At 39.4% G+C, this 21043-nt stretch overlaps 3 protein-coding genes across 3 annotated transcripts; all 3 read left to right on the forward strand.

Moving 5' to 3' along the window:
- Positions 1–1224: 1224 nt before the first annotated feature.
- Positions 1225–1896, forward strand: LOC310949113 (ribonuclease P protein subunit p25-like protein; the record flags this gene model as incomplete). The annotated part of the gene is made up of 1 exon (XM_083916445.1): positions 1225–1896. One exon carries the CDS (start codon positions 1225–1227, stop codon positions 1894–1896), a length of 672 nt encoding a protein of 223 aa, XP_083772571.1.
- Positions 1897–4314: 2418 nt separating this feature from the next.
- cox5aa (cytochrome c oxidase subunit 5Aa) lies at positions 4315–8573 on the forward strand. Its single transcript, XM_083916732.1, has 5 exons — positions 4315–4450; positions 6079–6195; positions 7369–7490; positions 7597–7714; positions 7823–8573. Exons 1-4 carry the CDS (start codon positions 4378–4380, stop codon positions 7708–7710), a joined length of 426 nt encoding a protein of 141 aa, XP_083772858.1. The 5' UTR covers positions 4315–4377; the 3' UTR covers positions 7711–7714; positions 7823–8573.
- Positions 8574–10075: 1502 nt separating this feature from the next.
- Positions 10076–20628, forward strand: LOC310949319 (AT-rich interactive domain-containing protein 3A-like; the record flags this gene model as incomplete). The annotated part of the gene is made up of 9 exons (XM_083916728.1): positions 10076–10102; positions 10791–11390; positions 16785–16859; positions 17017–17089; positions 17870–18053; positions 18921–19171; positions 19504–19794; positions 19883–19972; positions 20489–20628. The coding sequence occupies 9 exons, from the start codon at positions 10076–10078 to the stop codon at positions 20626–20628; spliced, it is 1731 nt and encodes a 576-aa protein (XP_083772854.1).
- Between the last annotated feature and the right edge of the window lie 415 nt (positions 20629–21043).

A 21043-nucleotide genomic window follows, 5' to 3' on the forward strand; every position in this document is an offset into this window, starting at 1 on the left:
AACAATATTAACCCCACTGAGAACCACATCTTTATGCTCATTGTTTGAGTCAGTGAATATCCTGGGATGCATACAATCCTGTGAGGCAGAAATGCACCATTATAACAGTATACTGGTTCCACATGAGCCCCACAGCTGCCTCCTGACCTCCTCTCTTGGCTCTGCTCCTCTAAAGAAAGCCTCTAGGAAAACATGCCTGTTTGCAGCTCGATACAGATCTTTTCTCACAAGGTCTTGGTTTATGCAAGTTTGGTACACACACACACATGCACGCACGCGCGCACACACACACACACACACACACACACAAACACAAGCACACACACACACACACACACACACACACAAACACAAAATTAGCAGCTCCAAGGTATGATTGTCCTCGTAAATGTCATTGGCTCAAAAGAGGCACAAACGAGGTAGCGAGCATTTTCTGGGTCAGCCCAGCAGGCGATGGACTGCAGGGAGGAGGACTGTGAAGTAGCCTAAAGGAAGACTTTTCTCAAGGACCATATGGCTCTCTGTTGATAGTGTAGATGGAAAGTTGTCTTGAAAATCACGATTTTGTTTTTCTAACTACATTATTATATTATATATTTCTGATTATCTTTACCCCAGTGAGATTGTACTTTGGTGCAATATCTGCAAAAAGACACATTAAAAATGTCAACAAATGAAACCAATACTCTTGTTTCAACTGCACGCCGTGTTAAATCTCATTAACTCATGTTAATTCATCCATATAATTCAAGCATCCACATGGACAAATAAAATCTCTGAGCCCTTTAGGGTTTAACAAAAGCTTCCCTCCAAAACCAACAAACTGGAATGTGACAAACACTATTAAATGTTGCATGTGCCTTTAAGAGCCCTATGTCCCACTCTACATGTCTCGCTCTGAGCCTCATATGTGTTTGTTGGCATCAGCTATCCTCAGTGCTGAGCAAGGACATCTTTTCCTTCACGTCAATGGGATTAGAGGAAGAAATACCCTCTTCATACTGCTGGCTGTCATCTCAGTGCTCAGAAGACAAAACGGAAATTTGGGACAGACAGAAGATTGGGATAAGTCACAAGTTTGGATTACAAAGCTGATCACTTTTTAGTTTCTTGTACTAAATTAACAAGAAACGTGTTTCCGATCTCAAGGGACGTAGGCAAAAAATCCAAGGCTGTGGGCTTCGAAACAGCATCCTGCACTTTTATTCCACTGCTTTCTAAACAATGACTGAACCCATGGGTCAGATGAAGAGTTCAAATGCTACAAGCAGCACTGTAATGGAACAGCAGTCTTTTTCATTCGGCCCTGATGTCCTACCTTCATCTTCTTGTCCAAAACTTGGCCAGAGCAACTTCAGGAGAGTCAGCCGCACAGAGGACAGCAGTCCCTATCCGATCCCCGGACTAGCACCAGATGTCCTGCACATGCGAGTAAAAGAAGGAAGCAAAATCCGCAATTTGTTGCGGTTTGCAACGGCCCGCATGCAAGGGGAAGGGGAAGTCAGCGATGGGACATCACTGAGACAGGTGGTCTTCACTGGCTCAGGTAGAGGACTCACCAAGACCATCACCTGTGTGGAGATTCTGAAACGTAAAGTGGGAGAGCTCCACCAGGTGTCCAAGCTCTACTACAAGACAGTGAATGAGGTCTGGGAGAGGCCACAGCAAGAAGCATCAGGTGTTACCATGCAGAGGACGGTCCCTGCTATCTGTATCCTGCTCTCTAAAGACCCTCTGGATCCCCTGGAGCCTGGATACCAACCGCCCCAAACTCCCAGTCTTCCCACAGAGGACGCAGAAAGACGTAAAGCTCTGATGAGGCCAGCTCACAGCCCCTCCTCACAACACACAGCCAAGAGAGTCTGTCTGGAAAACTGGAATGTATCTTCTCAATGAATGTCTTGAAAGTCTTGTTCAGCTTTACAGAGGAGGAATCAAAAGCATCCTGACTGGAAACATTACACACTGGCGTGGGATGTACACGGCCCTGGACAGGGGGACTCTGCAGCAGGTGATTAAAACCGCCCAGAACATCATTGGTACCAAGCAACACTGATACGAGGTACCTCAACAGAGCACAGACAACACCACCCAGCAACAGTCGGTTCACCTCACTGCTGATCTGTATTTCCAGACTACAGAGCAGCTTCTTCCCCTGAGGCTGTTAGACTCCTCATCTCATCCTCCACACTCTACCATAAAGAATACTTGTGTGTACATGTGTTTTTGTGTTTTTCCGTGCATATAGGGACTAAAACTGGATTTTTTGTGTGACCATATGTTGAAAAATTACAATAAATCAACCATCCAGTGAAATATCCAAAAAGTAACATATATTTGGCTTGATCAGATGGTTATTTTATCATGACTTTTTAGCAGCAGCAAGTTTGCCTAAAATATAAAAATACCAGGTTTCAGCTTTTATATTTGAATGTTTATGTATCCCCGCTAAAGTGAACAACAAATGAATAAAGGTGATTATATTCTGAATGATGTGTAGCAATAAATGTGTATGTTGAAATTGAAATGTTTTGCAACACTTTTTTGCACATTGGAATGTAGCCTATACGCTTAACTGAGGATTAGCAGCAATATAACATTCTGATGCAAAAGGTCAACAAAGGTCACTGTCATTGTGAATGTAAACGTCTAGGGTTGCGTCTTTAGTCTTTATTGTGTTTTCTACTTTTGGAGGGAAATCATAAAGATTGTCTTGGGTAAGGATTTCATAATGATGCTTTTTTAGGATGAAACATTACTGAAATAAATTCTCTATAACTTCTCTGATGTTTTGAGGTGTGTGAAGCAGTTTCATCTTCTAAACCTGGACTTTTACAGACAAACCTATTGTATGCACATGACCACCCGTCAGTTCATTTTAATCAAATTTAGTTAGTGTTTGTGGATTATCTGTGCCATCCAAAACACGTACATTTTTTCTTTAGTTGTGTTATAGTGAAATGCAGAAGCATAGCATAGTGAAACTGAAAAATAGTGACAAGCTCTGTCACTAGTTAAAGTGCAACTTGCAGGTTAGAGACCTCTGTTGACCAATATGTAGGAAACTGATGTAGAAACTAGTTTATCAAAAACATATACATACTATTAAACACTGTATCAATATCCAGGGTCGTTTTTGTAAAGATATTTTACTTACCCATCAAAATCTGCATAACTGGATGTGATGTAAGAATGAGGAGAGTGCTCTGGTTTAATATTAATATTTATATGGATTCTCCCGTTTTCATTCTGACAGAATATAGCAACAAAAAAATGACTAGAGTGTGGTAGACGTAGGCTACTTATTAGTGGGGTCACAGCTGTAGGTGACAGAAGTACAGCACATTTCCATACACAGGGTAATTCAAAGTAATTTAAATGACATTTACAGGGTCTTATAATCTGGATAAATACTGTATATAGATATTATTATTATTGTTGTTTTTGTTTTTGTTATTATTATTGTTATTATAGATAGTGTGACTTGCTGCTGCTCATGGAGGAATCATTGGATGGTTAGAATTTAAATCACCATTGAATCATAAAAGTCATAGAGCGTGGTCTAGAATGAATGATTTTGTTCTGCTTAACGATGCTGCTATAGGCCTAGTCTGACGGGGATAATCATGTTACTGATACTCTGAGCTTCTCTCCTCTCTGTTTGTGTCATTCATGTCTCATCAATGCATGTTACTAATTCAACTTCTTCCCCGGAGTTGTTTGTCTCTCTCTGGGACTTTCTCTCTGTCTGTCCTCCTATGTCCATCTGTCTGTCTTTTCTCTCTTTCTTCACCTTTTCTTCCTCCCAAACCAGTCATGACAGATGTCCATCCTCCATAGAGCTGGATATGTCTGTTCCTTCGTTTCTGAAAGGGAAGGTTTCCGTTGCCACTGTGTACTCAAAGGGGGGATTGTTGGGTCTTTACCTACTCCATATGTAAAGTGCCCTGAAATAACTTTTGTTATGAATTGGCATTGTAAATAAAATTGAATTAAATTGAACTACTCTAAATGTAAAGTGTCTTGAGATAACTTTTGTTGTGATTTGCCACTGTAAATAAAATTTAACTAAATTTTGTATTTTGCATTTTGTTGTGGCAGTTTTTATAGATCTGTAGAGAGAGTAATAATGTATGTATGAACATGTTGCTCCATTTTCCATTGGGGCCAACTCTGACAAAAAAAAAACATTAAAAAGTCAATGCACTTGTATTATTGCTCGGTCAAAGTCACAGCCAGTAGGTCCACAACACGCACAAAATACCTAGATGTCTGCGCATGCGCAGCAGGGGATCGCGTACGTGACGGGCTGGAGCGGGTGAGCGTCAGTGGCTTCCTCAAACCTCACCGGTTCACTTAGCCTGGTCGTCCCGCATCATGTTCAGAGCCGCCGTCCGACTCTCTGTCTCCGGTGTCCGGAGTTTAACTCGTACTCAGCCACGGTGTCAAGGTATTTGTCGACCTCGAGATGTTATTTTGTAATTTGGTAGCTCAGGAAACTGTTACAGGAAATCATGTGTGGATGTCGGGACCGGCACATTGGGGTGGCTAAGCTAGCAAGCTAATATGAATTTACCCGGTTTATCCATCACTTATAAACACACGCTGTTAATCTTGTTTGTGCTTCAGTGAGAAGTTGTAGACTTTTGTTCAATATTGCCATTACCGACATAGGGTAAATGTGTGTTGTCCTGTCGGTGTTCAGCTCGGCGGTGTCTTGTGTCCTTGTCATGACCCAGTTATTAGGCTCAGTCTGAGGCCTGCAGCTCTGATGATGCTAACATGCTAACCGGGTCAGTGAGCTGTCGTCAGCTGTGTTTAGACTGTTCTTGACATTAAGGTTTGGTTTGGTGCAATCGGTGGTGTAAAGTATCGGTAGTGTAAGTACACGCACAATTTTGAGGCATTTGTACTTTACTTGAGTAATTCAATTTTATCCTGCTTTATACTTCCAAAATATTGTCGACAAATACAATAGGATACATTGTTATAGATTAAGCTACTCAGTAGTACATCATTTCATCTTTCTTTATGCTGTCGTCAGGTGGTACAACTGATGTATCAGGTGGTGCAACCGGGTAAACTATTGTTTAAACCAAGAAATAACAAGTTAAAGTGAAAAAATGTTTGGGAACTATTAAGTTACAGAGCTAATGTATTCCATAGGATATTTGTACAGCACTCTTTCTGTCTTTTTATTTCAAAATTGGATAATAAAAATATGGAATTCCTGGCCAATAGAATGCAACAATCTTAGATTATTATTAAACCAAATCTCAACCACAAAACAATAACGTGTCGGGGCACTGTTGCAAACCAAGGTATACCCGCCTAAAATGTCACTTACAATAAATAGAAGAAATATATAGATATTTTTCGAAATGTGTGGTTGTGCCACCTGACATTTTTCAGGTAGTGAGGTTGAAAATAAAAGTCTGATTTGTCATTGACCCATATGAAGTAAATCAGATGATCCCCACCTTTATCAGCTGCAACACTGAAGCGATAGTTACATTAATCTGTCAATAATTATAATCCAATATTATATTTTTTGGAAGCAGGCAAGTCTGCATAGTGAGTACTTTTGCTTTTTGTACTTTAAGTACATTTTGATGCTAATACATTCATACTTTTACTCAAGAAACATTTTGAATCAAAGACTTTCAGTAAAGGCTCTGAGTACTTCTTCCAACACTGGGTACAAGCAATAACTATCAGTAAACACGTTAGTTGAATGTTTTAGCAAAAGCTTTGCAACATTATCTTTATCTATGAGGGAAGTGCAGCTGTAGATGCCTGATATTTACAATTAAATTGAGTCCCATATCCCCTTAAATACACCTTAAGAACTGTAACGTAACTAGATATTCCCCGTTTGATTGCCAGACTGTACTCAGGCTGGTGGTAGGTGCAGTTGGTAGGTTAGGTCATATCATGATGTTGGCAATGATCCAGCTTCTATGTTGATACCCTTGACTGTAATTCCCTTTCTACACAACCTGGCACTAGGTGCCACCGTAAATGCTTTTTTTAAACTGGTGATAGGTTGTCAAACTAAAAACTGTTTTCATCGGGCAGCTCTGTTGGCCTCGAGGTGTTATTCACATGGGAAGCAGGAGACGGATGAGGAGTTTGATGCCCGCTGGGTCACCTATTTCAACAAGGCAGACATTGACGCATGGGAGCTGAGAAAAGGTATGTTCATGGATGACCGTGAAACTGAATCACTAAAGGTTATAGCATTTTTTTTATTTTTATTTTTTTACAATATATCATTTGAGGAATGCACATGTTTTTCAATTTAACAAAGAATCTCAACTTCTCACATGTTGTTAGACAGGTAACTGCGCAAAAAAATGGTGTAAATAAAATACACTGACAAAATGATTTGGTTAGTACCAAAGCTGTTGAGATCTGATACCTGGCCAAAGTCAATACAACCCTCTTAGTTGATGGTTTGTACCGTTCTGATTTGCCAAAGAAAACAACACTGTGTGAAGAATGTTTGCAAGCACACACTTCTGGTAATTTGTTTGTGATGTTTACATTTTATTTCTACTGTTTACCTCACCATTGTAAAGCCAAAAGATAAAATGATTAATTGACGGCTTTCCAGAGTAATACAATCCTGTCGCAGAGTATTGTAAACAGCTATGCAGTGTTTGTTATCAGATAAGCCTTCAGAAACATTAAACTGTTTCTCACTTTGGACATCCTGGATTGTATTTCATCATCTCAATGGTACCTGAAGCATCACACATTCTTTCAAAGTTGCGCTTTTTTTTCGTTTGAAGAGAGAAAAAAGCAGAAAAGATGATTTGAGTTGCAGGAAAGAAGGCAAAATAAGGAAACATTATCAGGTGAGAGATTATGAGACCAGATACTTGTGGAAATTGCTCAGTCGGCTGCCCTGTGGTTAAACATTACACTAAAGCATACGCAGGAAGTAGTGTTGGAAATGTGGTTGGTTTGCAGTTTCACCTTCAAAACATTTGCGTGCTTAACTTGTATATCAAGACAGCATTCAAGGATGTGGGAAGGACTAGTCCGTAATTTTTCTCAATTCTCGTGAGAAGGCCAAAACCAGCAGTATGTTAGTCCGTCTCTCAGTACTTGTAAAAACGTTCCTACCGTTGTCTGTGGCACTTAGCCCCAAGCCCCTTGGCTTGAATAGAAGATGTAAACCTTTTTAAAAACCAGGTCACGCATATAGTTTCACAGCGGGCTACAAGTGAGGTTTTTGGTTGTTTCAATGGTATTTATTCAGAGGAAAAATATAGAATAATGCAGGCGTTATTCTTTAAGCAACATGTTTATTTCTGTCTCTGTTCTACAATTTAAAAAATTTGAAATTTTTCCTTCTTACAGGGATGAACACATTGATTGGTTACGATCTGGTACCTGAGCCAAAGATCCTCGAGGCAGCACTGAGAGCCTGTCGAAGGTTAAACGACTTGGCCAGCGCTATCCGAATTTTGGAGGCTGTGAAGGTGAGAGGAAAGGGCAATGTTATAATTCAGGGACTGCTGCGGCATCGTTGCAGTTAGTAGTCAGAATTTTGTGATTAATGGATTATATCATTTGTCTTTTCATCAGGATAAAGCCGGCCCTCATAAAGATATCTATCCGTATCTGCTCCAAGAGCTAAAGCCAACATTAGATGAGCTTGGCATCCCTACACCTGAAGAGCTCGGCATTGACAAAGCGTAGATGAGTAGGTATTATTATTATGATCAGTTAAGTGCCCCCAACCCCCCCCCCCCCCCCCCCAGACTAGGTTTGTTATAAAATAGTAATCTAACAGAAATGTTTTTTTTTTCAGATCTGATGACAGTGGATATATCCAGGACACACAACCTTTGTACTTCTGTTTGCCTCATATAATACGTGTGATATTTAATTTGGCCTTTATTAAGTTCTTTTGCTTGTAAAATATTGATGAACCTAATAAAGGAAAGCGTATCTTTGAGTGTCACAAGTATTTTGGGATATTTTAAATGGTTTTAATAGGCTACTTATTGAAGCAACACACTCAATTCATGCCTTTTGTTTCTTCAATGGAGAGCGGAGCATCACTTTGAAATGCATGTTGACAAGTTCAGTGTGTCTGGATTTTCTTGTGAGTCACATTTTGCCACCAGGGAGCAGCGTCTTCACATGGATGTGAAAATCATTCTACTGTATTCAATCTATATTGCATCTGTTTTCATTTCAGGGAAAATCTACATGCTTGTAAAATAAATGTGTTCAAATGGCAAATGGTGTAATGTTATTATCAACACATGGAGGAAATGTTGCTCAAAGCATACTAAATATGACAACTTAAATGATTAATATTCTATTAATATTAATTATTTCAGTCATGGACATCATCTCCAAATATAATGGGTTGCATAATGTGTAAATTAATTATTTGAATAGTTGCATTGGCATTTTGCACATAAAATGACAAATGCTTTTTAGATTTGATTAAAAAAATATGCACAAAATACCTTCAGAGTATTTATCAAGCTTTAAATTGTGTTAATAGAGTGTTGCTATAGTGTCCTTTTTTAGGATGTTTTGAAACCATTAGGAAGATAACAGTGTGCAAAGACATCTTGCTGTAACGGGATGATTAAAACATTTCAAATACTTCCTTGACAAGTTACGTCTTTTTCTGCCTATTTCAATTTCTGCATGAGATTTATCAGTACCATAAAAATAAACCACGTTTACAGTCCAAAAACTGCATTCACAAAATTGAAATATTTATTGTATTTTTATTCTTTGCATGCAGAAAGGCAGGCACTTTTAGTTTGCACATGCAACATCTGGCATTAATGTGTCTGTTTCTGCTCCTGTGTCAGTCTTTGACTGAATATAAAGAACACAATTCAGTGAAGATTAGATATCTGTGAGAAATGAGGTTATGAATGCATGCAAGTGTTTTTCTCCAGGTTCAGGAATACGCCATTTGACTGCTGAGGTCTGTGAATGCATCTCAGTGATTTATTTCCCAATGTATGTCGGGTTAAGTCATGTCTGCCAAACTCAGAAAATACATCTTGAGCTAACTGAAAGCTAATTCTTGCTCTAATCCTGTAATAAATCAGGTAATGTCAACAGCACCTGCCTGTGGGCTTTTAAAGAGATGTTGCTATAAACAGGGCTTCCAGTATCGTCGCATGCAGCGTAGGGCTGTTCAAAATAGAAGCAGATGATTTTCACCAAGGTGATAAATTACAGTTAAAATTGGTACTCCAAGAAAACAGCCTGTACTGAGTGATAAAGTTAATCTGCCTGAAACACACATCTATTTATCAATGCCACTTTGAAATCAGGAGTTCAGGTTGGACCATATTGTAGGAATCCAAAACATTAGATCAGATGAAACTGCAGAACCTCGAACGGCTGACCTCTGCCAGCTCCTTTTACACACCTTCCCTTGAATGAATGTACTTAACCCCGCAACAACGACAGAAGGACACTGGCTAATGAACCGTGACTTTATAGCCACACTGAATTTCCATGCATGTACTGTGAAATGTAACCCGTTTAGCAGTGGAGGAAATCAAAAGGAGAAAGTGTCCTCCCGTGGATGTGGAGGTCACACCGAGTCGCGGTGTGAATGAAGCGGCTCCAGGCTAAAATGACCGTGATGTCATATTTTTTTTTTAGTAGAGATCTTGTTACTTCAATAATTTTACGCATGTATTTGGATAGTAGCAGTGGGTGGGATTTCCCTGTGAAGTGGGTGGGTAGTTCCGTAGATATGCAGGAAAGAAAAAACCCTCTTTACGAGCTTTACGCACGGGGCGGGCCTTTCATTCATGCGAGTTGGGGGTGTAGGCCACTCAGTCAAAGACAATCAAAGATGTTTGAGTTTCCATGCGCAGTGACCAGGGAGGTAAAGCGCAGAGCAGTTTTTACCCCTCCTCCAGCTCCAATCGCCCCGGCCTCCACGCCACAGAGGCTTTTAAATCACTTTTGATCAGAGGAATTTTTTTTTCCTGTTTAAAAGGAAAACTGGTCATGCGATGCGATTTATTTCTGCCGGAGGGAAGAAGGAAAAACTAGATAAGACCTGTTGGCGATGATGGATTACTCAAAGGCGCAAACGGTGAGTGTCGACGACTGTTTGGTAACGCTCCCACTCGTGTTTGTTACAGTAACAAAGCAAATGGCGATTAATGTAGACGTTTTCCGGCACGGTTGCACTTTTTTTTCTGTAGTTATTAATTAGGTTGAGGTTTTTTCCCCACGATTGCTAGTGCAGTAGGCCTTGCATTCGCATTTATCTGCACTGTGAAATAAAGTTGATGTATAAAAAAACCCGTAAAATCAATTTGTGAAACAACCTAATCCCTAAATATTTAAGTAGCTTTTCAACAAACGAGGATGCGGGGGGTGTTAATGATAAACATTTTGCAGCCTACTACTAATTTATTCTCAATTAAAAAAAAAATTCCTGTTAATTATTGTCTCAAACCATCAAGCTTTGTTCCACTTGAAGCCACCATTACTGTGCTAACTGAGACTCAGACAGCCTTTTGTTTAAAACAAATTTCCCTTTAACTACATGTTCGTATCAAAAAACATATGTATAACGTTATTGTGACAATACATCTAGTTCTAATCACTCACTTTAATACAATTTTAATTGGCCTTGTTTTGCATTTTTATAGGCTTATTGAAGGCAGTGTCTATTACTTACTTACTTATTATTTTCTGCAGCATATAAAAGAAAATACACCTAATCAAGCATTTTCTCAATGAAGTTGGTGGTTTGTGTTTTTTTTTGTCCATAGTCAAGCTTATCTGAGGAGGGCAATTCGTCCGGGTGTCCACAGTCCAATAATGCTGGGGTGAAGCTGGAAACTGTGATGGAGCAGCTGCAGAGACAACAAGGGGCCAAACTGGAGATGAACTTGCAAGACAAGCATCTTTTTCATGCTCAGCTCCTGTTTGCTCAACACGCAGCAGCGAGAGCCTCTGGCTCCAGATTAGACTCTGCACTATTTGGCAAAGCAGATGGACATACTTATCAAGCAGCTCAACAAGCTCTGAATACCCATCTCAGCAGAATGGAGCCAGAAGAGGAAGATGAAGACTCCGATGAAGAGGAACAGGAAATGGGGGAGAATGATGAGGGGGAGGAAGATGATGAAGAGGTGGAGAATGGGCCTCATCAGCAGGCAAAGAAGCCTCAACTCCAGCAGGTTGCAGGGTTCCCCTTCCCTTCTTATTCCATACCTCAGTCGTCTGCTGTAAAGCAAATGTCCGAATCTCCACCTCCAGCAATAAAACAGGAGCCCGAGGAGAAGGAGCTGCAGTCTCCTGCAGGCCAACACACCTTCACATCACCCAACGGCTTTGCTGACTGGGGCTACGAAGAGTCATTTAAACAAGTAAGTTACCTGCTAATTTCACTGCCCAAATCAAAGCCATATGGTTTCCCTGTTACTGTACTGTTTACCATCGTTTATAGTGAACATTTTCTGCCATAAATGAGAGATACATCAAATCCCGCTCTGATGTCTTGGCCAACTACATGTTGCTTATTACTCCATTTTGAAGTAGCCAGCACCTTAATTAGTCTTTACAGAGAGGAACTGAACATCTGTAACTCTGCTGGCTGGTGTGTGTTACTCTTGTTAACTGTTGTCTTCTTCCTGCTGAGAATCAGGATCATTGCCTCCTGTTTTCTCGCATGTGGGGGAGAAGGAGCATGTGCCTTTGGCAAGATGCCCAAACTTGATAGTGTTTAATTACTGGCCAGGCCAGAAATCTCTCCTGCTATACTTCATCTCATGTCTCACACTTTTGAAAATGTGATCTTGCCACCGGCCGGGCTAATTGGTCTTGGCCATGGTCCAATCCTAACTGTTCAAAGCAACCGGTTCAGGCCTGATAGAGATGAAGTTAAAATGAGAGCGGGGGATTAATGAAAGATCATGTAGCGGACAAGGTTGGCTTCAAGGGTTAACGACTGTAAGGAGTTGCTGGGTAGGAGGGTGGACTTTTCTCTCATCAGACAGATCTCCTTTAAATGAGATGCAAAGCTACTATTGACGCATGTTTTCCAACACATATTTTTGACTGCTTATAGGAAACAGAGGGTCCCTTCAGAGATTTTTTTTCTTTAGACGAATCTGATTGGTTCTTGTGTTCCTGTGTGCGTTTCCCTCGAAAAGGCCCCACTTAAATACAATACATTATGATTAATGAGGCCTGTGGCCAGAAGGCCAGCCGGGTTAGTGTCTCAAAGCGTCAACGCTCAACAAGCACGTACAAATAAAGTTCAGTTAGAGTAGTTTCAGTGGAGCAGAATGGGCTTCCGGTAGTTGCTATCAGATTTACACACCTCTTGTTCATTATTTAGTGTATTTAGTATGTTCTTTACTTTCCACTCTGATGCCTGAGTTTTGATAAAAGTTACATGTGGAGTGAAAAGTTACTTGTTTTCTTTACAAATTAAAAAGGCATGTGGTTATTTGACTCTTTGCAAATCTCAACAGGCTCAGAAACCTCACTGCTGACGTTGCCCGGTGGATAGCTTTGCATAATTTAGCCGTCGCTTGGCAACCCTTAATGGCAGCTCAATTTAACTGCATGTAATCAATACATTATATGGCCACTGTAGTGAGAATTGCATTTCCTTTTGTCAGACCAGAACACAACACCTGGAGCAGGGAGAACATCTGTTCAGTTTTTAATTAAAGCACAATAACAAGCTGTGAAAGGAACTTAATTGCGTGTGTGAAATGGTTTGTATTCGCTGAAAGCACAAGAAACATCTCAGAACCTTATTTTAATCATGAGAACATGAGAAAAGTTTTCTTTGACCCATTTATGTCAAGATTCAGAAGGGATTGCATGTGATATTTAACTGAATCCTATTTACCTATTAGTGTTAAGCTAAAAGGCACTATGGCTTTATTGTTGTTGTATGTAGGGAACATTATTAGCAGGCTGTTGATAATAGTATGCAGCCTGTAACCAGAGACTTTGTCTGTTTAGTTGTTTTTAGAGTGAATTTTGAAACAGGACTCCTTCAGTGGTTTGCTTAGAAGTTGTTTTATGTGACTTGCATGTAGATAAGTTAATTTTGTAAGATTGAAATGGTCTTTTGTGAGTTAATTTGTGACTGGTTGAAATGGTTGTAATGATTTACTCTTGTAACCGTATTTTCACTCTAAGCTTTGGACTGTCTCTACTACATCTTTAGCTTTTTCTTTCAGTCATTAATCAAAAATCTTTGAAGATCTGGACTTGCTGTACAAGCCTCCCCAAGCTGGGCAGCTATTGTTCACTCCCTGTGTGCTGTCTCACTGTACGCCCTTAAATGCACAACGGGCGGGGATAGATGCCCCCTGTTTGCTCTCAGTCCCGGCTCACAACACAGCAAGGGGCCAGATAAATTATCTTGATTTATTCGGTTGACTAAAGGCCCAATAATTTGATTTGGATTAAAAATTTGATCCCCCTGTGGTTACATTGACATGGGGACAGTGATACTTCTCACTGTTTCTCTGCCAGAGCAGATTCATTATTTCAATTAAGCTTATTATAAGAAGCGGTTTACACGGTTAGTTTTGATGTTAGAGTCCTTGAATGGAACATTTTCAACGAAGTGTATTTTTTTTTTATCTTATCTTATCACAGACATTTACAGAACTACTTTGTCTATACACATGAACCTGGTCATTTGTCATTTTGATATAAAAAAATCTACAAACCCAATAGAAGTACTCTTTCTTAACTAAACAAAAGAAACCCTTTCCTGACCTACATACTGAATACTATCAGGATTCCCAGGGCTGAATGTGTGAAAACTCTGTGAGCAATTAACTGAAAGCTCTTTGTTAATAGAGCCACAGTAGGTCTCACATGCTCATCAATAAGGGGGGAAGGGTTTTATTTCCATTTCATGGTGAAAAGACTGGGATGTTTATCTACCTTCACATCAATAAGCTTTCGGCCGGGGGAGTAGAAGTCCTTTATTAGAAATTCTAAGCTGAAGCCATTAGACGTGTCAACAGCTTTGCAACCACAGGGGCAGTTTTATGTGTAAAGTGGATACATACAGGTATATTGTTTAACTAGTTTAACAAGTAAAACGGGACTGGCGCATTATTTTCCAGAGATAAATTTGGTGTTTACAGGGGTCCATTACAACAGTGATGAGGGCAAGTTACTTCTGCAGGTTAGTGGTAGAAATAAGTAAAAGAACAAATACAATTGGATTTAGAATATACAGTATATCATAAAATATTTTAAATAGTTGGCTATAATTATGGAGAAACAGGCTGGGTTCGTACGAAGTTGAAAGTTTGGAGAATGTTGATTTGAACCACTCTGTTAAAGCTGTACTCCCTCAGATGTTCTTCTATTTAATTACCTTTAAAATTAATATCTATCAAAAAGTGAGTTAAACAATGGTGACTGATCATTTGACCTACTAATGAAAGCACTTCTTCAGATTGGAGTATTCCAAGCTGAGCGTATGTGGCGACATTCCCGGGCTAGATGTAAATATGCCGCCATGTTAGTGACGCTGCTGACAGCAGTTGGTCTGTCGGCCCACATCGACACCAACAGTTGTGCTGCCTTCACTTTTAATTGGAACTCAGGAACCTCAACTTCGGACTCAGGCTTTTAGTAAGGGCAGAAGTGTAATAGGAACATGTGGATTTAAGAGGGTAACGCATATATGACGGACTGGAAGTAGAGAGGTGAATGTGTGTTGACGTTTACAGAAGAGCAAAAAATTAATTAAATCAAAAGTCAACACACATACTGACCATGATGATACAACTTTAATCTTAGGAATGTGCTTGAATTCAAATAAAAACTTGATTTTCAACATAATCTGGTGTGTCATCGACACAATCACTCATGTAAACCAAACTGTTTTAATATTTGAAATGACTCATGGTATCTCACAGAAGACGGACATGGCGGACCCTCTGGCAATTACAAAGCACAACTATCAAATAGCTAATCATGACCAAAACATACAATTGAAACTTTATTGTTCACAATTGCATTCATAGTAACAATGTAAATGATGGAGGCTTCAAGAATCTGGACATTTTTGGTTTAGGTACCCTGAAAGTGCTTTAAAAGTGCTTGAATGACGTACAAACCCTCTGTCAGCGACATGCAAGGCGAGGACTTAGTCTCTGTATGTGGGGCGCCCACAAGCTCACACTGTAGAGCGGGTTCCCCCTATTTTTCCTATCAACCTCCAGCTGGTTTACATAAAAAAAGGCAACAAAAACATATTTTAAAAAAAGCTTTCCGAACCCTGAACAGGTGAAACAGATAGCTAAAAGTAATGGATAAATGGTTCCAATAGTTAGCTAAACAGTTAATTTGCTAAAACAAATGGTTTAAAAACATTCAAAAGACTTCTGTGGTGTTTACATCTGACAACAAGGGCTGGGTAAACTCTGCATTACAATATCACGCAGCTGTTTGTGTGTTTGCATTTGCAGTTTGAATAGTGTTTTTACTGAAAACACCAAGAGTGTTACAGTTGGATTGAAAGCCAACACTTTATTGGCTCCCATGTGTTTTGTCGCTCAACAGGGGAAATGATGTGGGTTTCTTCCCAGTTCGGGTTTTTTCACCAGACATTTAGTAAATGGGATAACATGTTTTTAAAGTACGAGAAGATACATTTAAATGCACATTAAATAAAAAAGCATTTTGAGGGAACACAATAAACAGTCCATTATTTTTGATAAACCTCAAACATGACAATTGAAGCGTTTGATCCTGTCACAGATGAAAACATGTTTTGTTGTTGAAAATACACATTTTACACATGTTCACATGATACAAGAGCATGAGGTGAATGGTGTATGTGAGCCAGCATACGCCTACAGAAAGCAAACCTATGATAGACGTCCAAGAAGAAAAACAATGTAACATTCCTTACGCTGCAACCAGAACCACAATTGTTAATCAATGAACTGTAATGCCAGTTTTTTTAGCCGTAATGGATATAAAACATCATCTACTTCATGTTATTGACAGACCGTTCTTAAGACTGTTCTACCAACCATGTTTGATTTCCTTACTTGTATCATTATGCAGCTCTCAGTGTGCGTTAGCAGGACAATAACATCTCAGCAGGCTTTTCCACACAGTTGCACACACACTGCCCTCCACTCACATTTTTAACCTTTAACTGTCACGTTAAGGGGGAGGTAATGGAGGAATAACATGTCACAAACTACATAATGAGCATGTGGCCTTTAATTAATCTGCCTTTTACTGTGCCTTGCTTTAAACCTTCACTCCCTTTTTGAGAAACATAATATAATAAAACACTTATATAGTACATAAAGTAATGAAAAACTAACATAACATGGAATATACAATATAATAAAAGATTAAATGTAATTATAAAATGTATTGTATAGTACATTCATATATAATATATCAAATATAGTATATTATGCCTTAATTTGACTGCTTGACTGACCTGCAGTAAAAAATTAGTCTTTGAGGAAAACATGATACATAAAGAGAAACTTTAAATAGGAATGGTATCTCACTGAGGATTCATCATTGATTGATATATTTCATGATATGTTTTGTGTCTGGTGGTCGGTTTATAAGCAACACTGTCCATAGTACAGTATGTACATCAATTTATCTGTCTATAGCAAGCTATTGGAAATTAACTTCTAAACTTGCAAGTGTTGACATGCTCTCCTCATTAAACTCATATTATAATGCAGACTCAGACCGAGCTGTTTAGTAATGTTTCCCTGTGGGTGTATTTACAGAGAGGAAGTGCCATCTGGGCCGAGGAGAATGACGGAGGAAAAGTAAGAGGAGAACCATCGAGGGACTTTGCCAAGGTCTGTATTTATATATTTGGTATGTGTAAACAAGTATTTATACATGTGTGTAAACTGTATTTATATTTTTAGTATATATGTAAACAAGAAAATGTCTGAAATAATCACAGAGCAACAGTTGAGTAGCTTGTGGCTGATGTTTGTTTTCAACTCACAGCTTTATGAACTGGATAATGACCCACAACGGAAGGAGTTTCTTGATCAACTCTTTGTCTTCATGCAGAAACGAGGTAAGATTCAGAGTTAGAGCCGCTGGCCGCATCAACAGCTTTGAAACGTTCACAGGCAAATATTTTGCATTTCTGTGTCGTTTCAACCCACAATCATAAACTGCTGGTCAAATTTGGGGATTGACAGATATTTGCATGGTCCGATGCCTTGACAGAATACCTTTCGTCTACTTCTTCATTCCTGTAGTGGTCTACTAGTGTTATGTACGGTCATGAAAGACAGTTATGCAAATAAATTTGGTCCCATAAAAACAATTTCCAGTTCAAGAGAAGTAGATACAGCAGGACGCAGTCTGCAACCTTTGCTCTTATCTGCATAGGCCATGGCGACTGTGTGTGCCTGTGACATGTGTTAACCTTAAGCACAAAGAAATCTTGTTTCTACAACTGCTTTTTAGCCTCCTTGCTTAATTGACTTTACTCCAAATCGGGATTGGAAGGGATAGCTGTCAACCATGTGATTGGCAGGCACTGCTGTCTCTTAAATCACCCCTCCCCCTGTGCTCCAATCAATGCAGCAACAGAGCTGCTGTTGTGGAATTATCCCCACCCCCATCCGTCTGAAATAAGCTTCATTAGAGAAGTCTATCCACACAGATTATACATGCTAATCCATGTGACCGAACATTAACCTTAGGTCTTCAGGTGTGTAGATCAGAATTTGTCCGTGTCTTCTTTTTTTGCTCTTATACGACCACTCGTGTTTTATGCAAACTTCCACATTAGTAGAGGTCAAGCAAATGAACACATTTCCTTGTATTAATCCTCTCATTCCTTTAGGAACTCCTGTAAACCGCATCCCCATCATGGCCAAACAGGTGCTTGACCTGTACATGCTTTATAAGCTTGTGACAGAGAAGGGAGGCCTGGTGGAGGTTATTAACAAGAAGATTTGGAGGGAGATCACCAAAGGTCTTAACCTCCCCACATCCATCACCAGCGCAGCCTTCACACTCCGCACCCAGTAGGTGTCTCTCTCATTTGTAACAGAAAAGCTCAAAACGTTGACATATTCTCTTCAGGAACAATCTAGCAGTTTGTGTAATATTTTGTCCATATGTGAATTAAAAGTCTCTCTACACGGATTTATATGTTATATCGTGAAATTATTGCAATTACTACTTAACATCAGGTCAAACATTTTCAATTGATTGAATTAGAATAATAATGACTAAAAAAATGAAATGTATCAGTACTTTTACACCGTGTGGTGTACCCTGTAGTGATGATTGTATTCCATATTCGGCATGTTATCACAATAAATTAGACATTGATTACATCTGGAGAAAGTATTACATAATACAGTAGTTGTTACATTATTATTATTATTATTATTATTAGGTATTAGGTTTTTGCATCTTCAAGGCAGCCGTGTAGTCTTTTACATGATAAAAAATACCATTTTGTGCCACAAAAATGAGAAAATCATTTAAAAGAATTACTGTTAAGTAAACCAACCAGCTTTGTTTAGGATAGTTTTTGTTTTCATGCTGTGTGTGTAAGTCTTTATGTAATAGTAATCAAAGATTGTCAAAGTTTTAGCCTCTCTGTTGGCTCAAACGTGGAGATTTCAGAAATGTTTAACCCACATTTCTCATTATTATTTTCAGTCGTGGCATTCAAAGTCACATGCTTGAGTAAGCAATGAAACAAACATTTCCAAACTGAACTGTTGATTTCAAGCAATTTCAAGTTAAATAGTTTTACTATCAATTAAATAAGGGGCACCCTTACAATGAATACATATTATTTTCAATCTTTTGTCTTAATTATATTATTTTATTGTGCTCATTTGCAGCAGATGTGAAATATTTTAAATGTTTCCTTGCAGGTATATGAAGTATCTGTACCCGTTTGAGTGTGAGAAGAAAGGCCTGAGTTCTCCAGGTGAGCTGCAGGCCGCCATCGACAGTAATCGCAGAGAAGGTCGACGTCCCAGCTACACCAACAGCTTGTACCGCTACTCTCCCTCCCCGAGCTCTGCGCCACACGCCCTCCTCTCTTCACCAACGATGCAAACCACCCCGACCGGACACAACGGCCTGAATACAGGTGCTAGCCCCAATCTGAAGAGAAACGCAGGTATGACACAGTGTGAGAAAACTGGTATTCCTGATTTGATATTTTGGAAATCATTCTTGTCTCAAAGCAAACTTGGTGGTACTTGACCATTATAGAAAAATGTATTTGATCCAACTTAGATCCCATTTTTAAAATAATATATCTTCTTCATTTAACAGATTGACATATACAGTATCTTTTCAGTATTAATGCTGTTTCATAGACAGGATTATTTTTCAGGCCTTATTTTGATTAAACAGAAATTGTCCTTTTTATTTGCTTTTTCTTAGTGCTGTTCTTCTAATTTCATGACATATTTAAAATTATTTCCACTGGGATTTTTTTCCAATCAGATGAGATGTCAACCCCTGTAATGCCCAGTCGGCTGCCCATGGCTCTGGCGCTGGGGCAGCAGCAGCAGCAACAGCAACAGCTGGCACAAGCTGCCACTTTGGAACATTTCAGAGAGAGGCTGGAGCGAGGCGCTGCAGGAGCTGCAGGAGCTGCAGCCGATGGTCCAGAGAAGAAAATGATGCGGCTGGCAGAGGAGCAGCAACGCCTCATGCAACAGGCCCTTCAACAAAACCTCCTGGCCTTTGCGTCTCACTTCAATCCCATGAACCTGAAACATAACAATGGACATGGTGAGTTGCCTTTGCTGTAGTAATACAGGCCCTATCATTACTGAAAATGATTTTAATTAATTGGAGTATTTTCTTTTTTTCCCCACAGAGAGCAAACAGGATTTGTCCCTGAGTATCTCCACTAACGGAGCAGCCAGTATCAGTGTATCTGTGGAGGTCAATGGCACTGTTTACTCAGGTGAGTAATTACATTTTAACAGGGGTTTGGCTTTTCTGTATTGTTGCTGTTTATGATATTTTCTAAAAAGTAACCTAACAGCAGGTGTTTGTTTAGCTTACAAACAATAAGTTGTCGGACCATTTAATATCTGGGATCAGTGACTTCCTTCCACAACATGTCACTTTTACACTTAGATTAATCAAACAAGATGTAATGTGATAATTAGTGAGCTGAGTGAGTCTGACAGAGCCAGGCTAGCTGTTTCCCTTCGCTTCTAGTCTGTATGCTAAACTAAGTGCACAGACATGAGAGTAGAATCAATGAGCCTATTTTCCAAAGATGTCAAACCATTCTTTTAATACTTTATTTTACTGTCTTTTGTACCAGTTATTTATGTTTCTCTGCAGCACTAAAGGCTTCTCTTCTCCATTGAACTTGAATTCATTTCTACACCTATAACAAGCTAATACAATATGGGCTTTTTAATGTCTATGGGTTTCAACTTTAATCTTCTCTCTGATCCCTGCATTGCAGGAATGCTTTTTGCCCAGAAGTCAGCTGCTCCTGCAGCGTCACAGGCAGTAACTCTGGCGGGAACAAATGGATTCAGTGCCCTGTCCTCTTCACACAGCCCCTCCTCTTCATCTTCCACCTCCTCAAAGGGACCAAATTAAGCCTCACTGGTCTTTAAACCTGTCCTCGTTTTTTTTTTCAGCAAAATGCATACTTGTCAGGCAAGAACTGTATGAACTCTTACTATACTGCTTCTACTAGTACACTTCTAGTTGTACTAAACTCCTGTTTTGCAGTTCTCTTCTGTGAAAGTTAGCTGTAACACACAAGGAAATATAGCATTATGTTTCCATTACTTTGACAGTGGTAATGTGCTTTAAATGAGTCTTGTCAAGAGGATGTTCAACCTCAAAGGCTTTTAAAGCTGACCACAATTTAGATTCAGATCACAGTTTACCTTTGTGCCTGTTAGAAGCTGTTTCTTCCATCTATGTCTAAAAGGCTTTACAAGGTTTGTTCAGAAGTGTCTTTAGAACCTCTTTTGGAGTCAACTGCATTTTTGGCTAATTATCAAAC

Source organism: Echiichthys vipera (genome assembly GCF_963691815.1).
Source record: "Echiichthys vipera genome assembly, chromosome: 7".
Lineage (NCBI taxonomy): Eukaryota > Metazoa > Chordata > Actinopteri > Perciformes > Trachinidae > Echiichthys > Echiichthys vipera.

Bases quoted from the DNA above. Each gene is read 5' to 3' on its own strand.
- cox5aa (XM_083916732.1), top strand. From the start codon at position 4,378: ATGTTCAGAGCCGCCGTCCGACTCTCTGTCTCCGGTGTCCGGAGTTTA. The intron at 6,196-7,368 runs GTATGTTCATGG...TCCTTCTTACAG, and splicing joins CGCATGGGAGCTGAGAAAAG to GGATGAACACATTGATTGGT. The intron at 7,491-7,596 runs GTGAGAGGAAAG...TCTTTTCATCAG, and splicing joins GAATTTTGGAGGCTGTGAAG to GATAAAGCCGGCCCTCATAA.